Source organism: Anguilla rostrata, chromosome 14, assembly GCF_018555375.3.
Source record: "Anguilla rostrata isolate EN2019 chromosome 14, ASM1855537v3, whole genome shotgun sequence".
NCBI lineage: Eukaryota > Metazoa > Chordata > Actinopteri > Anguilliformes > Anguillidae > Anguilla > Anguilla rostrata.
Window position 1 is genome coordinate 15,532,679 of NC_057946.1, and position 19,413 is coordinate 15,552,091.

General features: G+C 37.5%; 1 protein-coding gene across 1 annotated transcript; it reads left to right on the forward strand.

Moving 5' to 3' along the window:
• The first annotated feature begins 1,513 nt into the window (after positions 1 to 1,513).
• Positions 1,514 to 19,231, forward strand: lhx5 (LIM homeobox 5). The gene is made up of 5 exons (XM_064308309.1): positions 1,514 to 2,120; positions 4,791 to 5,014; positions 7,474 to 7,751; positions 10,556 to 10,721; positions 16,951 to 19,231. The coding sequence occupies exons 1-5, from the start codon at positions 1,951 to 1,953 to the stop codon at positions 17,304 to 17,306; spliced, it is 1,194 nt and encodes a 397-aa protein (XP_064164379.1). The 5' UTR covers positions 1,514 to 1,950; the 3' UTR covers positions 17,307 to 19,231.
• Positions 19,232 to 19,413: the final 182 nt, after the last annotated feature.

Here is a 19,413-nt window from a genome sequence, read left to right on the forward strand (position 1 = left end):
GTTTATTGTTCATCTAGGCTATATTTGCTGTAGCGATAAAGATAATTAGCCTATGGTATCATGTATAAAATTCTGCAGATAATACGCTTGGACATATTATAGGCTATAAATCAGAATATATTATTATTATTATTATTATTATTGTTATTATTATTGTTGTTGTTATTATGTTGTTGTTGTTACTGTTTTTTTCACATTATTTAAGCCGAATTTATAAAAAATAAATTTTAAAAAAGTTTGTTCGAAATGAATTCATACTAAAAGAGTAGGCCTAGATATCTAAGATTTTTTTTCCACAACGTTCCGATTACTTTTAGACCTGTCTGTTTAGGATCAAATTATATTATGAGGAGCGCAGACATGCATCCATGAAAGACACTGATGGAAATAGTTATTTTCTGTGTCAAAATCCTCCTTCCTGACGCGCTCAACTTTTTCATGAAGCTCACCCTACTTCACCTCTTGTGTGTTCCAACTCCAGGGCACACTAGATCAAGTCTGTAAAGCTGTAAAGCACGCAATGAAATGACGAGCTAAATATTTAAATCCTCCTGCTTTGTGGCTACTTTGTCAAGCCGCTTGTAGATCCCTCCCATTCTATTTCGTAAAGAGAGTCCCAGCGTCTTAATTCGGTGCATTTCCCTGTAAATACTGCATGACAAAAAGCTTGTGAGCTGACAGCACCCCCACCCCCACCCCTTTGCCAAAATAAAACGTTTTGCTCGCCCAACAGCCTGCGAAGATAACTACAAAAAGCATAGAGCTAATAAACAATTAAATAAAATGGTTATTGTAGTAGGCCTACATTGAAGTGTACATATCGTCTATCGTCTACCGCATAGCTAGCCTACGTTAATAATTCTCATACAGGTAATAGGCTATACTTGGCAGAATGTTAATCGCACTGGAATGTTTCTTTTTCTTAATTTAATTAATCTAATTGAATCCCATGAAAGAAACCGAAAAGATGATAAACGTATGATTTAAATGTACTAATTCATAGTTTGGTAGTTTGTTGTTAATATTTAAGTGCGTGTACAAATAGTTAATTTTAATATTAGCTGCTGCATCCGCAAAGCAACAATCAAGTTTTTTTTCTTTTTTTTTTCGTGTCACTAGAAATTAGCTTTTTCTGAACTACTAGACCTGAATTCTCAACGAATGGTTCCTTGAATGTAGGCCTAAATGAACAATGTGGCAGCTTCAGGCAGGAACAGTAACTAATCTAGGATTTATTGTGATGTTGGTGGTTATCCTATAGTTTGACAGAAACACACAACTTAGTATTTCCTATGTGTCTGGATGTCTAGTGTAAATGTCCCCATTCTCAAACATTGTAAAGTGTTTTCTTCTAGCGCCATAAACCCGGAGCAAAATTTGGCTGGGAAATACATTAGCGTGTCCCCATGACGACTCCGTTCTGATTGGCTGTTCATACAGAACCGCAACCACTGACGTCACTAAATGTGAATATGGATCCGCGAATTACCTCAAACTGGGTGCACAGCGATACGAATAGTGACGACGTGAGTTGAGGTGAAAAAAGTAAGCCGAATACTAACAAGAATAAGATAGGTCCAAACTAAGGAAGGAGGAATGTGAAGTAAAATATAAAACCCTTTATGCTCACGCCAGCAGACCAGAACATCTGTGTGATTCATCTTCCCGGACCACCATGTTATCTCCCCTTTCTCAGTCTTGGAGGATTGGGGGATGACGGGTACAGTGAGAAAGCGGTAGCACCTCGGGTTATCAATTTGAGTTGTGAGCTGTGGGAGGAGGTCAAGCACTTTCTACATACGCCGGAGACACAGTAAAGGGGATTTGCTTTGCATCGGTTTTCGGAAAGGAGTGAAGACGTTGTTCTTCGCAAACTCGTATAGCCACGGTCTGGACGGGGGTGCCCACTCGGGAAGGTTGGCACTGGTTGTCCTCCTGCACAGCAGTAGGATGATGCACTGTGCGGGGTGCGAACGGCCCATTCTGGATCGTTTCCTGCTCAACGTCTTGGACCGAGCCTGGCACGCCAAGTGCGTCCAGTGCTGTGAATGCAAGTGCAATTTAACGGAAAAATGTTTTTACAGGGAGGGCAAGATCTACTGCAAAAATGACTTTTTCAGGTAAGCGTGCAGCTTTTCTTTGTATGAGCAAAGTAAAATGGCAAATGTTGAAAAAGAAATCCCTCTTCTGAGGATAGTTGCGTTTTTTGGTTTTATCTTTCGGTGGAACAGCCATAATCGATAAAAAGGACATTGCATGTGATAGCATACATTCTGTGGCTTCTGATAGTGATATTTCCGAATCCACTCATAGTTATATGGTAATTATGTACACTTAAGGGATTGATTGATTTTAGGCAATGGTAGACACGGTGTAGAACCTATTACTGGCATTGCCCCTCCCTGTCTTCAACGATTACCGTTTCCGTGGCGCGAAAATTATTTTTGGCAGAATTTTATCAACTGTAAATTGGGAAAATATGGTTTTAAAAGTAAAGTTTGGTATGAGCAACAAAGCCCTTTCCGACGCAACGCGTTAATTCAACAATGAAACCGGATCGTTCATGCGTCCTGCTTGGATTGTAGCAGAATTGAAATTTGAGGTGCACAGCATCCGAGCAATGCAATAAATAATAATGCAATAATATATTGGCAATGTGATATTAAGACAAGTATTCCTTAGTGTAGACATACTGTACTAGATATGCTTAGATTTGCCAAATTATTAAGATTATATTAGTTACTGGCTTTGGGCAATTGTATATTACCACTTTATGAATTACAATATTTATAGCTTCAAATTGAACTTAGGAAAATAATGTTATATTATGTTAAACATAATGAAGTTCTGAAACTCTTACTATGCATAATTATACATAATTATTATAATTTGATTATATTGTACCCACAATAATAATAATAGTAATAGTAATAGTAATAATAATAATAATAATAATAATACGTTTTATAATTATACAACTAGAAGGCTATTCTTTATTATTATTATTATTATTATTATTATTATTATTATTATTATTATTATTATTATTGAAACAATATAGGCGTTTTTACAAAATTATTATTATTTTTTCAATTATTGGAATCAAGTTCACGACACGCACACACACACACACACACACACACACACACGCACAGGTCCTCGGCAGAATTTAATGAAATATGAATTTACTCAAATTAAGACGGTTAATACCTTTATCTTTACCTTTACACGTTCTTTTCGTGTATTTTGGTATTTTAATATGTGTTAAAAGCCCTACTATTTTTCAACATCTATTCATTTTTTTTCAAGAACAACTTATCCGTGTAAATGAGTGTATTTATTTGTCATAATATTTACTATTAACCTGATGCTAGTAAAACTTTGTTGAACCCGTGGGACACTCATGATAAAATAATATATATTGTTACTCTGTGTCATGATATAATTTGTTGAACTATATTCAGCGGTTTGTGGATTTAAATGCATTTGTCCCACTCAGTCAACTGTGATCATCACCATAGAGGACACTCAGCAAGTTGTGAGTTTAAATAAGAAACCGTTAATGAGACGAAACAATACTCAACCAAATGTTCCCATTTGTTGTGGAAGAGTTTAGCCCTTTCAAAAAAAAAGGCCCCGGGTGCATTTGAAAAGGGCAACGGACCAATATCGTTACAAAGCACCAATTTGCATTGCACGCCGATCATGTTAAAAGATTCAGCCACCCCATGAAATAAAGTGTTCACAACTGGGCTCTTAAATGAGTCTTCAATAATATGACATTCGTCCCATTCCATCAATATGATTCAGGATTGGAAAAACTCCAATGGCATATAGGCTATGTTTTTGTCTAGTCTTTCCCAAAGCGGTTAATGTAGATTCTCCGCATCTTATTCGTGTTCAGTCTTCTTAATCCTGCAAAATCTCTCTGTTCACAGTATGTTGATTGTCAGCAATGCCCTTTTCGTGAATTGTGCAGACTTGCTGTCGGGTTAATTTTGTCAGAACGGTTATGTCTCGTCAGTTGGAAGCGGGACTATCTTGATAGAATTATGAAAGGCTTTGAAATCATGAACGGCTTTAATTTAAAATGCTACCGAAGCAATATGATGGTAGGCTATATGCTACTTACCGTCACACATTGCTATATTGTTCTACTATTCTTTTTATTATAGCTTGTAATGCCGAAATAATTTTACAGTAGCAAAGATATGAAATTACATTAACAATCTAATTTCATTGCATGGTAGGAAAAAAGAAAATAAAGAAAATGTACTTGTGTAGCAGGAACTGATGTTATAATACAACACAGTGGCATAATAATATATTATAATACTTTTATAAACCTTAGTTCATTAAAATTTCAGTTTACCTTAGAGTACACATTTATTTTGGAAAAACGTATTTTGTTGTGTTTGTTGGGCTCATACCTCCACCATCCTGTGCCTCATGCTACCTAGAAAAAAGACAAAAAGAGAAAATATAATTACGCGTAGCCTACTTATGTTTCACCAATGCCATCTGATGAACACGGTGAATTTTTCAGCCGCAGACTACATTTCAATTAAAATCCAAGGCCTGTTATTTTTTCTCCAGCATTACAACAGGCACGAGGTGTGATGCACCGGAGATTTACACGTTTTATAAATAACATTTAAAAAATAACATTTTTTTTCATGTTTTTTTGTTTGATTGCCTCGCGAATAAATGTAACGCATATGCCTACACTGCGTGTTATGATTTTCCTGTTCCTCTTTGACGCGCCTTTTGTTGCTCTTCATGAATTGCAGGCGATTCGGAACGAAGTGCGCTGGCTGCCTCCAAGGTATCTCACCCAGCGACCTCGTAAGAAAAGCCAGGAACAAGGTTTTTCATTTGAACTGCTTTACTTGCATGGTCTGCAACAAACAACTTTCCACGGGAGAGGAGCTGTATATAATTGACGAAAACAAGTTTGTTTGTAAAGAAGATTACTTGAACAACAGCGTCATTAAAGAAGTCAGTTTAAATTCAGGTAATATTTATTTATTTATTTATTTATTTAAGTTTGATTGCTTTCACCCAAGTCGCTACGTAGCATGGTTAAACCTATCGTAAGTAAACATTAAGGTCTTTTGTCTAACAGTAAAATGTCCTGTTTTTCATTGTAAATAGATTGTACCATTCAATAATGACGATAATAATAACAACAACAACAATAATAACAACAACAATAATAATAATAATAATAATAATAATAATAATAATTATTATTATTATTATTATTATTATTATGATTATTATTATTATTATTATTAGCAGTAGTAGTAGTAGTACAATACATTTAACTTTTCTAATTATAGTGTGCCGGAACTGTATTATGTTTGACGTAGTATGGCATTATTGGCCTAAGTGCAATTTGAAGCTAAAAATAAAGGTTACTCTTCACTGGACATAAACATATGTTTTATGGGTGGCACCTTGCTTTTGTGTATATCTTTTATACGGATAATAAACATTGGGCTTAGGATAAGAAAATCTTCCCAATGCTGTGTTCCTTGCACGATTTAAGTTTAACAAAAATATTCGTTATTTGCCGAAAGATCGTCAACACATTCCAAGCACTAGTTTCAACAACGGAAAGACTGACCTCCAATTGAAATGTCTTAATGGTCAAAATTGTATGACAATTCCCAAAATATAGTAGTGGGGATTCACCTCAAAGCAGCGGTGATAATTAGCAACTGCCTCCACTTTCCCTTTGGGCAAACTGTACAAAGATGTACGTCTTACTGGTTGTCTTATTTTACTGTATGTCTCCAAACTCTGGCGGTTTTGATTGCTCCTTGTCTATTTGTTATTTTCATTTTAATTAATATTAATAACAACTAGTGCTTCTATTTGTATGTGCTGAATGACTACACTTCTTTGTCCGTTCTCATTTTAAAAATCGCAATGTAAATGACAAGACATCTGTTATAAAATCTATTTGTTTTCACTTCTATGAAGGACTGGGCCTATTTTTCATACGGTTTTTGTTGAAACACTCCTTCTCCTTGATATAAATATCAATACCCCCCAAAATAACAAAAACAACAGCAAACTGCATTATGAACATTTCAGTGCTAGCTTGACGTTATTCAAATGGCCCACATTGATATGACAGCCCAGCACCATTTATCGTTACCTGCATATTCAGGACCATGGACAGAGAACCCCCCCCCCCCCCCCCCCCAGGTTAATCTGTCATCAGTTCAGCATCCTGGTATTTCTTGCAAGAGTGAAAAGTGGTAGCTGGGTTATACCAGTTGTGACTGAACTTCATCAGCACAAACATTAGACTTCTTTTGATGCAGCATCTCTGATTCATTAACCAAATGTCCACATTGGGGGGGGGGAGTTTACTTGTCCTTTGAAAGATTGTGTGTTGGTGACTGGCATCACACCAGCAGCAATTTTAGTCTGTGCAGTTACTTAATTGAATATAAATAGCTTATTAATATTTTTTTCCCCTGTATGGCTATGCACTGATGACGGCCATGTTCCAATTAGTTGGCAAAAATGATTTGTATAAAGGCACCTTTGTCCTGTCTTTTTCCCAATAAGAAATAATGGCTCCTTCAGTTATTTTTCAAAATGAATTACATAAAAAACAAAAACAAAAAAATAATGCAGGCAAATTTGTTCTGTTACTGTGTATACAATACTTTGTCAGCTAATGTACTTAACATTTGGAAAAGCAATCAAATGAGCCATCTGCAGAGCAATTTTGGAATCTACCATTTTAATGTCTATAGGTGCATTTATTTGGGAGGTATTTGAACTTTATTAAGATATATGCATTAGGTTACGTTTGTAAAATATGTCACAATTTAATGAATTATTTGGTGAATTATGAGAAGTTACTGGCTTAGCCCATCGACCAGGACTGTGGCTGATGCACACGGGGTATTGGTATAATGACTAAATTGGGGAGAAAGATGGGAGAAAATGGCAAAAAAAACAAATAAAAAACAGTAATATGATGATAGTGTGCTGAACACAATATGTTTGTAGCTATTTATGTATACGTACAGTAAAAACTGACATATGCAAACGCATGCATACATATATACTCCCATTGTATGTTGTGAATGCCTTATGCCGCAATACAGTGATCTCAGAAGACCTGCAATTAATTTCAGACTTCAGTTTGGGCTATATGGAATACTGTGTTAGAATTTGATATGAATATGTGTGACTAGGCCCACTCACCATTTATTGTTGCCTTTTATGGTGTCCATAAACAAAGAATTGAGCATTATTTCATTGAACTAGCCAACTTGACATTTTTAATTTGTCAAGTGAAGATTTAAAATGTCCTTGCTGAAGTTGATCAGTACCGCACTGCCAATCCAATTGTGTTTCTTTCTGTGCCATTGAATCATGGCACCTTTCTACACAAAATATGACTTTCTAAAGGCTTCTCTAAAGCATTTTCTTTTCAACCAACAGTGTCTTCATGTACAGACAGAAGTCTGTCACCGGACCTCCAAGATCCAGTACAAGATGACACTAAAGAAACGGACAATTCCACCTCCTCAGACAAGGAAACGAACAATAACGAGAATGAGGAACAGAACCTGGGCACCAAGAGGAGAGGGCCACGGACCACTATAAAGGCCAAACAGTTAGAAACCCTTAAAGCTGCTTTCGTTGCCACCCCAAAACCCACCCGTCACATCCGGGAACAGTTGGCGCAGGAGACCGGGCTGAACATGCGGGTAATCCAGGTGCGTTTTTAGGATTTTATTAAAGCTTTTTAATGATTCCTTTGATTGGCTGTCGTTAGCTTAGCCCTGCTGTGGCAGCAGGAGAAACATATCACCGTACTGTCCATTTAATCATCAATTTTAAGTAAATGCTGCTGATGTCTGACAATGAGATCTATAACTATACAAGACATATAATTATTTGACCTATTTGTGTAGGAAATGGACTATTAGATATGATCATTTAAAAAAAGCATGGAAAACATGGAGAAGAAACATGGAAAAATGCACAGATAAACACTATTTTTAAGTGCATTGTTTCTTTATTGGTTGTTACTCAGTAGAATTTTATTATGTTTTATTTCCTTTTAAAGTAGTTTACTTGGTCATCATTTACTGCTGATGGTCATCACATTTGAATTTGTCCTTCAAAATAAAATTAGTTTGTGCATACTGATCAACTGCTGATCATTGTGTCATACTAATTCACAGAAAATAAAAAAGAACACATTTTTATTTCATTTGTATGCTATTTAGATTTCACAACATATTCAGATGTCTGAATAGGGGAGACGGAGAAAAATAAAGAAGTAAACAAAATCATTCAAAATGTCAAAATCCTATCTCAATTTGCTTTGATTACGTGAATACTCAGAATTGAGATTAGAAATGTAATTAAGTGCTCATGGTAAGATTTGTCATCCAGTCTGTGTGACTAAAGCAGGAGAGGCTCCTGGTTCCAAAATGCAAATCCCCGCTATAATATTTCTATTTTTATTGCATTTTAAAAGGGTAAATTTAGCTCCAAATTAACTATAAAAATGACTTGATGGTTGACCTACACTTGGATGCTTTAGTAGTTCTCCATCAAAGGTTTTTTTTTTTTTTTTCCCTTATCAGCATTTATTTATTTGGTGTTTTATTCAACTGGTGTCTGTTTCCATCTTATTATCACAATGAACTGTGCAGAAAATAGACCATATAATTCCCCACGCAATGTGCAACATACCAAGTTATGGCAGTGGTTTTTGCCTATTTATTGGCTATCCAAATCTCCACTTCAACCCATTACTTCAACAATAATTTAAAACTTGCAAATGACTCCTATGCAATTTCTAAGGAAGAAAAATCTTTGTTGAGAGTTGCTTCACCACAGGGGTGCCATCCATCTCTCTTAAAATCTCATTTCAACCTGTTTAATTATCTGTTCCAAATGATCCTTTTTAATCAGTAAAATACTTACATGTTAAATATTACATCATTAAATCCATATTATATGTGATTTGATCATTGTGATGGTCCACTGACAAAACTAAAATATCCCGGTGCCTGCATGTGTAGCCTAAATGAGTGTTAGCTGTGATCAGCTTTATTAGCCTGTCTGATTAGATGCATCCTTCCAACTTGTTCATTTACTATAAATATTTTACCTGCACACCCTTGCTAGAGAATCATAATCAGTCATAAAAAATAGAAGTTGCTTTAGTTCTTTTGAACTGAAAATGGCTGTGATCTATTTTGTTTATTAAAAAAAAAAAAAACATTCGCCCCCATGTTTTCTTTGAACATTTTGTTTACTGATTCTTCAATGCTTGAAGACATAGGCATTGGGCCGTGACCATTGTTAGAATGACAGCCATTTCAAAATGCATTGACTGTCTTACTGATAATCTGTAACATTTTCTAAGACATTGGAGGATAAGAAATGACTGCTTTGAAATACATAAATATCAAGCCACCAAACATGAAGCTTATTAAGGGACCTTAGAGGTAATAATCCCATAAATTCCAAAATTATGTATAGCCATCTGTGGAGCCACAGAGGGCACAGGCTTCCTTGTCTGAATTCCCTTTACATGTTTGTTATAAAATGATATTAGTATGTGCTCTGCATACAGATAATTAAAAAACAATTTTCTGCCATTATTTCAGGCATGACAGACATGACAAAAAAATTTCAGGCATGACAATGAAATATAAGCAAATAAATAAATAAATAAACACAGGGGATGGAATCCCACTTGTAGGACCTCTGTTTCGAGCCAGAATCTTGTTCCTGCAAATATGTACTCTGTGTTGAACTATGTTGATAATGTTACTTGCCACCACCACACACTTATGATTACAGTTGGCCCCATTATGCAGCCACCCGATATGAATATTATGGCTTATATTTTATGTGGGTGTGTTTACACTAATTTACAGATTTTCTAACATGGTGACACTGAGGAGACTAACATTTAGACTAACATTAGTTTTCATATCTTTCAATATATCTGGCGTACTACACAGTAAAATGCCCAGTGCTAATTCAGTTCTAACAATTGAGTCCAATTAGGACCATCATAGTCCAATTAGGACCATCATATGTACTCTGTAAGGACATTTCACTGTGTATGTATGGATATTCTCATGTGATGGAAACGTGATTTATTTTATTAATAAAAGGCAATGTTGTCATCCCACATCTTAAGGACAATGAGCATCAATGTAGCTAACACAAAATTGTTCAGCATCGTAAAACAAAATTTAGCTTTAAGATTGACACTGTGACAAGGCTTTGGAGGCATTGATATTAATCTGCAATGTTTGCACTGTGGAAATAAACAAAACTGCAGCTTGAAAGGGTAGGTCATATGCCTGTTTCAGTTTAGGTTTTTAATAGAATTTATGTCCTAAATACACACACATTCATTCACACAATGTCATGCACACACACAGACACACACCTACACACACACACACTAATTATACATAAATAAAATTGTTTTTATTTATTTAAAAATTGTTGTTGTTGTACATTAATTGTGCTAGGCCATTTGCAGGTGTGGTTCCAGAACCGAAGGTCCAAAGAGCGGCGAATGAAGCAGCTGAGTGCGCTAGGAGCCAGGCGACATGCTTTCTTCAGGGGCCCACGGAGAATGCGGCCCCTAGGCGGCAGACTTGAGGACCCTGAAATCCTGGGGTCGGGGCCGTACAGCTATTATGGCGGTGAGCCTTAGCTATAGTCTTTTCAGAAACATGATTATTTGTCCCTGTTTCTCTTCCTCTTTCTCTTAGTGCCTAAGCTGTTGCATTAATTAATATTGGTTATATTGTATAACCTTCTGACCTTTTCTGTCATACCTCATTTTCTATGATTGCCGAGCATTTGTGGAATAACATTCAAATTACCTGTCATAGTCATTGCATGTGGGAAGGCACTCATGTAAATTATGGTTGTTCTTGCATGCTGTGTAAAATTTATTTCATCAAGTTGACAGCGGTGTTTGTATCCAAAAACTCTTAAAAGATGATAGGCATCCTGTTTAAACTGTATCTGCACATAGTCTGTCTTGCCATTTGAATATCGTAGTACTCTTGGTGGATAAATCCTGTGCTAATCAATCATTGTATCATAGACTAGTGCATGTATGGCCACATGTAAAACCTATTTCAATATAGATCCAAATTAATCATCTCAAAAGACTCATTGGCAGAATTGACTCTGATGGTCCATGTCTGGGAACACTGGTTTTTTTAGTTTTTGTCATGTGTCCTGCCATTCTAAATTATATTTGTACAACCAAAAATTATTCAGAACCATTTTAGTTAATGTGGAGTCATTGTGCCATGTATCAGTCCTCTTGGGGAAATGTTCAAATATTGGTCAAAATATGCATTTATATTACTGGAAATACCCACAGTGCCTTGGCTGAATTGAAAAAAAAAATAAAAAAACACATTTCTCTGTTACCAATTACTAATCCAAGTGACTGGAAACTGTAAGACAGGGGTTCACTGTAGTCATGCGTTTCTACTTTCCCTTGAAATTTGCAATTTGCAAGCACCTGCTGAGGAAAGATGATCAATTGTTTAAAATGCTCTAAGGTGAACTCCCTTCAAAATTCTAATAGAAGGGGAGATATTGTCACACACTTTGGCCTTCCCCTGCAGCAGACACAATGTGAATACGAATTACTATGCTAGGCAGTGCTGGTCCCTACCTGCTATCCAGCCAGAATGGCCTGAACCAGCACCAGCTGTTGCTTATGCTATAATTTTCATCCTGCCACAGCCTTCTCCCTTGCTTCAGTTATTGTTCACACCCTCATCTTTGGCCCTGCCAACTTTCCAATGGCTGTTGTGTTTCTAGGTGTTGCGTGCTTTCCCTGACACTTCAGCACTGGAGCCAAAATGTCACTGTTGAAAATAGATTTGTGAAGACAGTTTTTGACAGCCTTTGTTGAACTGCCATTGTGGACTTCCTCCATATCCCTCTGTGGATATGTTCACCTCCAATACTGATGTGTTTATCATCTTCATGCCCCTCCTCCAGTATACCAAAAGTTTATCCTGAAACTCTTTGCAGACTACGGTTTGCCCAGTTGTAACAGGACTGTGTACAGAATGTGTACAGCAGAAAGTCTCAATACATGACATTGTTCCAATCCCTTTAGTACCTATCTTTTACTAAACACTACAAGGTCGACAATGAATAGATAACTTTTTATAATGTGGATTTCAACAGACTGCTATCAGCATTTCTATCCATTCCGAGGTAGTCGCATTGACCATAATTTCGATTGACATGTTTGCTTTATCATTGAGACTGGCTTCGTGTATTTCCACAGTCTTATAAAACGCGTCCAGTTAAATATATCCCGCTGGGAATGTGTCCAGTTCTCATTCTGCCCTGTGCCCTCATCTTTGGCATGGGAGTAGTGTCCGTCTGCTCTTTCTGGCCTCCTCAGCGAGGTGTTGCCATGGCGCTCTGTGGCGGAATGTGCTCGAGCCATGGCACTGAATATGCTCTCGACCTGCCGGGGAGCTTTTAATCTGCACAGCGGGGGACTCTGCACCTACCTAAAACACCCTTGTCACCCCGGAATACAAACAACAACAACAACACATCTTCAGAGCTCTGTGAAAGTATGCTTCCCGACTGCCTTCGCCAGAATATGGGTCTATCTGATGCCTTTGTTGGAACTTTATAGCAAGAGATCTTGCAGCTAATGCAATAAAATACATTTTAAGGATTCACTAGCAAAAAAACGGTTAAAAACTTTTTTTTTCTGTGCAGTTTAATTCAACTGTGTACTGGAGAATATTAACAGTTTTTCTGTTTTTAATAGTAATATGACTGGCATTGTTTGAGGCAGGTAGAAAGAAATGGTCTACTAATATAAAAATATCAGTTTTGATAATCGGATTAGTTCATTTACAATATTGAATGTAAATTAATTCCTAAATTGCCTTGTGATGAGAATTTCTGAATACTGATCCTGCTAAGCATTTCAGAATTATTTTTAAAAAAATTATTTTCTAGCTAGCTAAAATAATATTATTCTATTTATCCATACATTTATCCAAATATATATTATGTCACATTCATATAATCATAGTCATTGTGCCTTAATCAGAATGTTTAGAATGTAACTACTATTTAAAATAGTATGTCTATACAACTCATTTGGAAGCACATATTTTGAAAAGGTTAATCGTTTTCAATATAAATTAATAGGAATTGGCATTAATGGTGATCCCTCATTTTAAATGTGTCCCTAACATTGCCTAAACATTGTGCCCTTTCACACACTTACTATCTTTATATTGCATTCCCTCCATTTCATTCCAATTCTCTTCCTTTCTTCTGCTCTCTGGGAACAAAGATTCAGGCCAGCCTGGTACGATGTGCATTCACACTACAGTCGTTCAAGTTGTCTCTCAGCCTTCGAGCATATGGAGGACAACTTTCAGAAAGTGGGGCTCTTCTGTTTGGTGTTCACACATATGGTACCCCCCACCACCGCGCATACACACAGTTCTAATATTCATTCAAGCCAGTTAACAGATTTCCTCAGAAATCCTCCAGGACTATCTTGAGCCAGGCTGGCATGTATCAAATCTGAAAATTCTCCTTGTTATATTGGGAATTTACACAAGAACGTATGGATAAGTAAACAGTGTACAAATCACTTAAAATTTATTTAAAGAAAGCCGTTTTACGCTCAACTGTTGTGGGAATGGGCATTTTTCATTTGCATATATATATATATATATATACAGTAAGTGGAGAGATGAATGAAGTACCTGGTAATAATTATGACAAGCTTAATTTCATTTTGGGGTCTATGGGTAGCAAAGGCAAATCAATATATTGAAGGGTAAATAGGCAATGAAGCTCATGTCAACTGTTTTTGTCTGAGCAAACATACACTTTGACGTATGTGGCAGTGCAGTGCCATCTCCGGAGAGCAAAAATCAGATCTTCATTTTGACTGATTGATAAAAAGCCTTTTAATTATCCATGTTCAATCATCACCTACCATATGCCTATGATGCTGGGAAATTGTTTTCTGAATCTATATTTCTACAGTGCGATGTACAAAAAATGTTCAAAAGCATAGCAGATATATTTTAATAGCTGATAATAGAGCTGTATTCATGTGACAAAGGCCCCCGGAGTCACCAAGAAAACAGAGAAGTGCTAGACATGGCATTCATCCCTCATCACCCTGTTTGTCGCCCTGTTCGCATCCTAGCATAGAAGTGCAAAATGCTCTATTATTATATATCTCCTGCTCTCCATCGTTTAGTAATTATCTTTCAATTATTCACTAATACTGTGCGATTGGGTTAAACTGACCTTTTTGTAATGGTGTTTCTAAATATGCCCTTTTCAGATAGTGATTTGGTCTAATGTGGTTAGAATGTATTGGCCATAGTTACATTTATTTGCTCTGAAAATATTGGCCTATCCTGGTACAGCAGCATTTCTGCTTGAATTACAGTTTATGCTTTGCTGTTTATTTCAGCTCAGCAAAAAATATTCAGATTAATTGGACCTCACTCAGTTCAGTACATCCCCTTTACAGTGAAAGTGAACTTCTGACTTGAACCCATATAAAAAAAACAGAAAAAAAACACTCAGCTATAATACATATGCACTAAACGTATCAGGAATGGAGTGTTCAGGTTTCTAAAATTAAACTTTAAAAATGAAAAGTTACAAATATCAGTTTCAAGAATGTTTATCCTGTATTGATTTTGAACTGTATGCTTACATTGCAGTAGCCTTATTTATTTAAGTATTTATTGTAAATGAGCTATGTGGCAGGGCTCAATCTGACAGAGGGAATCGGGGCAATCAGGCCACGCCCACTGGTTAAGTAGGCACACACTCCTAGGTGGCATTAACTAATACACCCAGACAGAGCCCGCTGCTGGCATACACACTATGCAGTCATTTAGGGCCACAAATATCCTTGGGCCACACAATTCAAGGTAGGTGCAATTTACGTAAGAGCACTTTGGGGCCTCAACAACATTCTTGTTTAGGGCCACCAAAACTCTAGGAGTGGCACTGAGCCCAGGGCTTAAAAGTGCGCATCTTTTCACAGTGGGTGGCTGAGGCTGGGAATCCTTGTAGGCTACATAAAGCAAGGTGAGAACAAGAAAAACCAGAAAGTTGACAAGTTTTTGTGGCGCTTTTATCCTTCTTGTTTGTTATTTTGTTTTCCCCCTTGTTTGTATGTGGGGAAAGAGAGAAGATTTGTTTTTGGTTTTTTTATTTATTCTCTTGCTCTCTAAATAAAACCCAGTGAAACCAGAATTACTGCATATTCCTGTGTCCTACTGTCCCTCCCAGGGATGTTATCTGGCGTATGGCAATTTGGTGCCGAAATCCTGGACTGCCGAATCTCCCTCCCAGGGGTTTCACACAGCATGTGACATAAATGGTGTGGAAACCTGGGCCTCAATGCAAGCCGAATTAGCCTGAATGGCTTTGGCTGAATTCTGGTGGTGAGGGAAAGTGGCATTAATTCCGGTGTCTTCGCCTACTGGTGGAAAGAGCAGCACCTGGGTGGTGTTAACTAAGCAGCCTAGGTGCTTTAAGATGTGCTCCTCTCCACAGTATGGAGCTGGGACCAAGAGCATGCATTAAGAGAGCAAGTTTGTTTTTCTGGGCACTAACGACAAAGCAAAAGTAGGCTGAAAAGCAGATTAACTGAACAGCTGGAAAAAGTGACAAGCTAAAAAGAAAAGGGGCTTGCTTTCTTTTGTCTTTGTTGTTTCACTTTATTATTTTTGCCTCAGATCACTGAGGGGGAACTTAAACAGCTCACATTCAAATAGATAGATGTTTGATTTAGTTATATTCTCAATATCAAATCCCATTGACTTTCATCGTATTATTATTTAGCAATGGTGCTACATAATGGCACATTTTCTATTTTTGCCATTTCCCAGTTTTATTTCATTTAATTAATTTATTCATTTATTTTGATATCATTTAATTCACATGATGCTATACAATCCCCAAAATCTTTATTGCAGGTGCTACATCTGGTTTCATAACTGGTGTGGTCAGTGCTTGAGCCCTGCTTTTGTTGTTGTTGTTTCTGTTCTTCTTCTTCTTCTTTATTATTATTATTATTATTATTATTATTATTATTATTAGTAGTAGTAGTAGTAGTAGTACTAAAACAATTTTACTTCCTAATTGATACAATCTCACAAAACTTGGCAGTTATGTCAGTTATATCTTGCTGGCTTATACTACCATTTAAATGACACTAGTGGTGGATCTTGAAATTGTAGTTGAACCCGTCTTTCTGTACTAAACCAACGAGCCTCTTAGCAAAGCTCCAATGCATCCAAACTGTCTAATTTAATGTGATGTATGCTGTACGTTTCTGATAACATCAATATGCTGGTTATCTAAATCAGCTATCTGTGCTATCACACTGATTTAATTCTATTGCAATCATGCTCATAAGCCGAAACATTACTAATCATCTAAAGGATCAAAAGACTAACCTTGCTAACTGATTCTGTTTAGTTTCTTACTTTACTGTTGAGTAACGATTCAACAGTCCTTACTTCCGCTTTCTAGGATTCGAGCCCAGCAGCGTCTCAGACCTTTTTTCCCCCAGCTATGGAATGCAACCATTGTACTTTTCACTAATTTCAGTCATTAAAAACAAACAAATATGGAAATGAATATTAGAAATGTAATGTTTTGTACATGCTTATTATTATTATTATTATTATTATTTTCTTTGTGGTCCCTCTGAACCCATTATTGCTGCTTGGCTTGTAGCAATATTTCTTTCTCTTTGTTTCATTCATTCTTCTTTAATTAAATCATTTTGTAATGTGAATTTTGGGTAGTCAGTATGGAATTCACAGAATTTGAGAGGATTAAACCATTTCCTCTTCTTCCTTTTCTTCCCAGATTACCAAGGGGACTACTATGGCCCTGGTGGCAACTATGAATTCTTCCCACATGGTCCCCCCTCTTCACAGGCTCAGTCTCCTGCCGAGTCTGGCTACATCCTGGGCTCCGGGCAGGGGCCACTGGAGGGTCCCATGTCGGGCCACCACTCATCAGACAACCAACGCTACACGGACATGATCTCCCATGCCGACTCTCCCAGCCCGGAACCTGGCCTCACAGGACCCCTGCACCCCATCCCGGGGGAGGTTTTCACTGGGGGGCCTAGTCCACCTTTCTCCCTGGCTAGCAACTCCAGCTACAGTGCCCCTCTGTCGCACTCTGGCCAGGAGATGGGTGAAACAGCTGTTTGGTAGATTATCTAGTAGACACTGGTACTGGTACAGTGTTAGATGTACAGTAGGGGAAAAAAAAGAAACTGCTGCCTGCTATTCTGGAAATGGAAGGGGTTGGAAGTTGCCCCAGTCCAAATAGCTGCCAACTCCCCAACCTCTACTCAGCCAAAACCTTCCCATTGCTCCTATGGGTGGACTGAAGGAGTTGAATGTGTTGCAGTTTGGACAAAACACCCATAAGACAAGGAGTACATAACAGCAGGCTTTGTTCCTTCTTAATTTTCACGACCGATAAATTGCTTTCCGTCTGGACCTCAGCAATTTACAGAAAAGATGTGGAGGACTGAGAAGAACTGCTGTGCATATAATAGCCCCATTTTCATCCATTTTGTTTGTGGTCCATAAGTCTGTTTGAACCAAGTCAGTATGAACATTTTATTGAAATTAATTTGAACAGTATTCTGTTTTCCAGGGCCTTGCATAATCCAGGGAAGTGCTTTAACAGTATGTTAATTAAGGGAAACCTCATCAAGTGACTAGGTAGCTAAAGGCTTAACCCCCAAGACTTAAAAAAAAAACAGAGGGAAAGTCACTAAATGAATTTGGAATGTGAAGTAACACCAGCGACAGCAATGTGTCAATTATCTAGCTAATGAAAATGTACGGTAGTACACATCAACCGCATATTCAATTAAAACTAGAAGATAGGCGTTGCAGCTGTTGCTGCAATTTATGTTATGTGTTAAAGGTATCTCCCTGATAAACTAATAAGACCTTGCTTGTATCTGCTGTCATTTACAGAGTGATGTCATACAAGAAGACACATTGGGTGCAGTCAGTCCCACTGACCTCATGGGAGGATATTTCATGACCACCATAACAAGAGCCATTCCAATTCTTAGTGAGCTGTGGTTACTTTGGTGTACCCTGCAAGATCTCTTTTGCAAAATACACATAGTAGAGAAGGCATTTACCTTGTTTCATAGACAGAAACCACAGAGCATTGAGAAATTGAAATAAGAACATAACATGACTGTTAAACCTCTGGCACTTAACTGCATTGGTTTTGTATTTTTAATCCTCATTTCATAAAAGTGGAGATGTGCCTACTTACATTAGAAACAACAAAATGGTGGACAGTATAGATTCCTCAAGTGGTCCACGAAAGTAATAATCTTCACTGCAGAGCGAGCTTGGTTGGCAAAAATGTGAGGTTTCATCACGGTTTTCATTAGCATAGAGAAAACAAATCTCTATTGCTAGGAGAGAAGAGGCAGCTTCACTGACTTGCGAAGAACTGTAAGCTTCATTTCATCATCAAAGGTCGCCTTGCAGTGTATGCTTGTTAATAAATATGATGAGTTCACTCCTGATTTAGCAAGAACGCTCTTATACTGACTTTAGTTTAACTTCTGTAGCTTCCTGTCTATGCTACAATGCTACTGAGTACGGATATTGAAGTAGTGCTCATTTTAAACCTGCAAGGCTTTTTGCTTCTCCTTCCACAGCTTATCATTCAGTAACATCATGTGAAGCGATTGCTTGCTGGGGGGTGAGGCAGAGGCTCAGAAAACAGTTAGGAATACAGCCTCCCGTTCTGTTTCGGCTTCCAAAAATGGAGACGCGTGTCAATCCGGCCCTCATTTATTAAAACCCCTCTGATCACAGCCCTCCCACTGAGGGTGTCAGAGGGCTACAAACGTACCCGATGTGCCTGGTTTTGTTCTGCTTCTCTTAACCTTCATTTTGTTGCCTTCTTTTCATAAAGAATGTTTTAAAGGAAATTATTTGCAAGAGAACAGTGAATCCATTATAGGCCATCTCCTATAACAGCTGAGGCCCCCAATTTTCAATGGAGAGAAAACAAAGGGAATAGGGAGGGTGTAGGTGGGGGCTGTTGGTCACATCTGTGACTTGGCAGCGTCTGTGAAAGATACCCCACATCGCCATCTATTGGTCAATTCTGAAACGGGGGGGGGGGGGGGGGAATGTGTGTAAAGACCAGTGATTTGAAGGACTGGAGATAATGTCAGGGAATAAAAACAAAATGGAATGGGAGCTCCTTTGTTGTAGCACATATTCAGGGTCACATATTGCCATTTTATGTGCATGTCAGACAATTTATTTC

Coding starts and splice junctions, on each gene's coding strand:
- lhx5 (XM_064308309.1), top strand. CDS start 1,951: ATGATGCACTGTGCGGGGTGCGAACGGCCCATTCTGGATCGTTTCCTG. Junction 2,121..4,790: donor TGCAAAAATGACTTTTTCAG/GTAAGCGTGCAG, acceptor CATGAATTGCAG/GCGATTCGGAACGAAGTGCG. Junction 5,015..7,473: donor AGAAGTCAGTTTAAATTCAG/GTAATATTTATT, acceptor TTCAACCAACAG/TGTCTTCATGTACAGACAGA.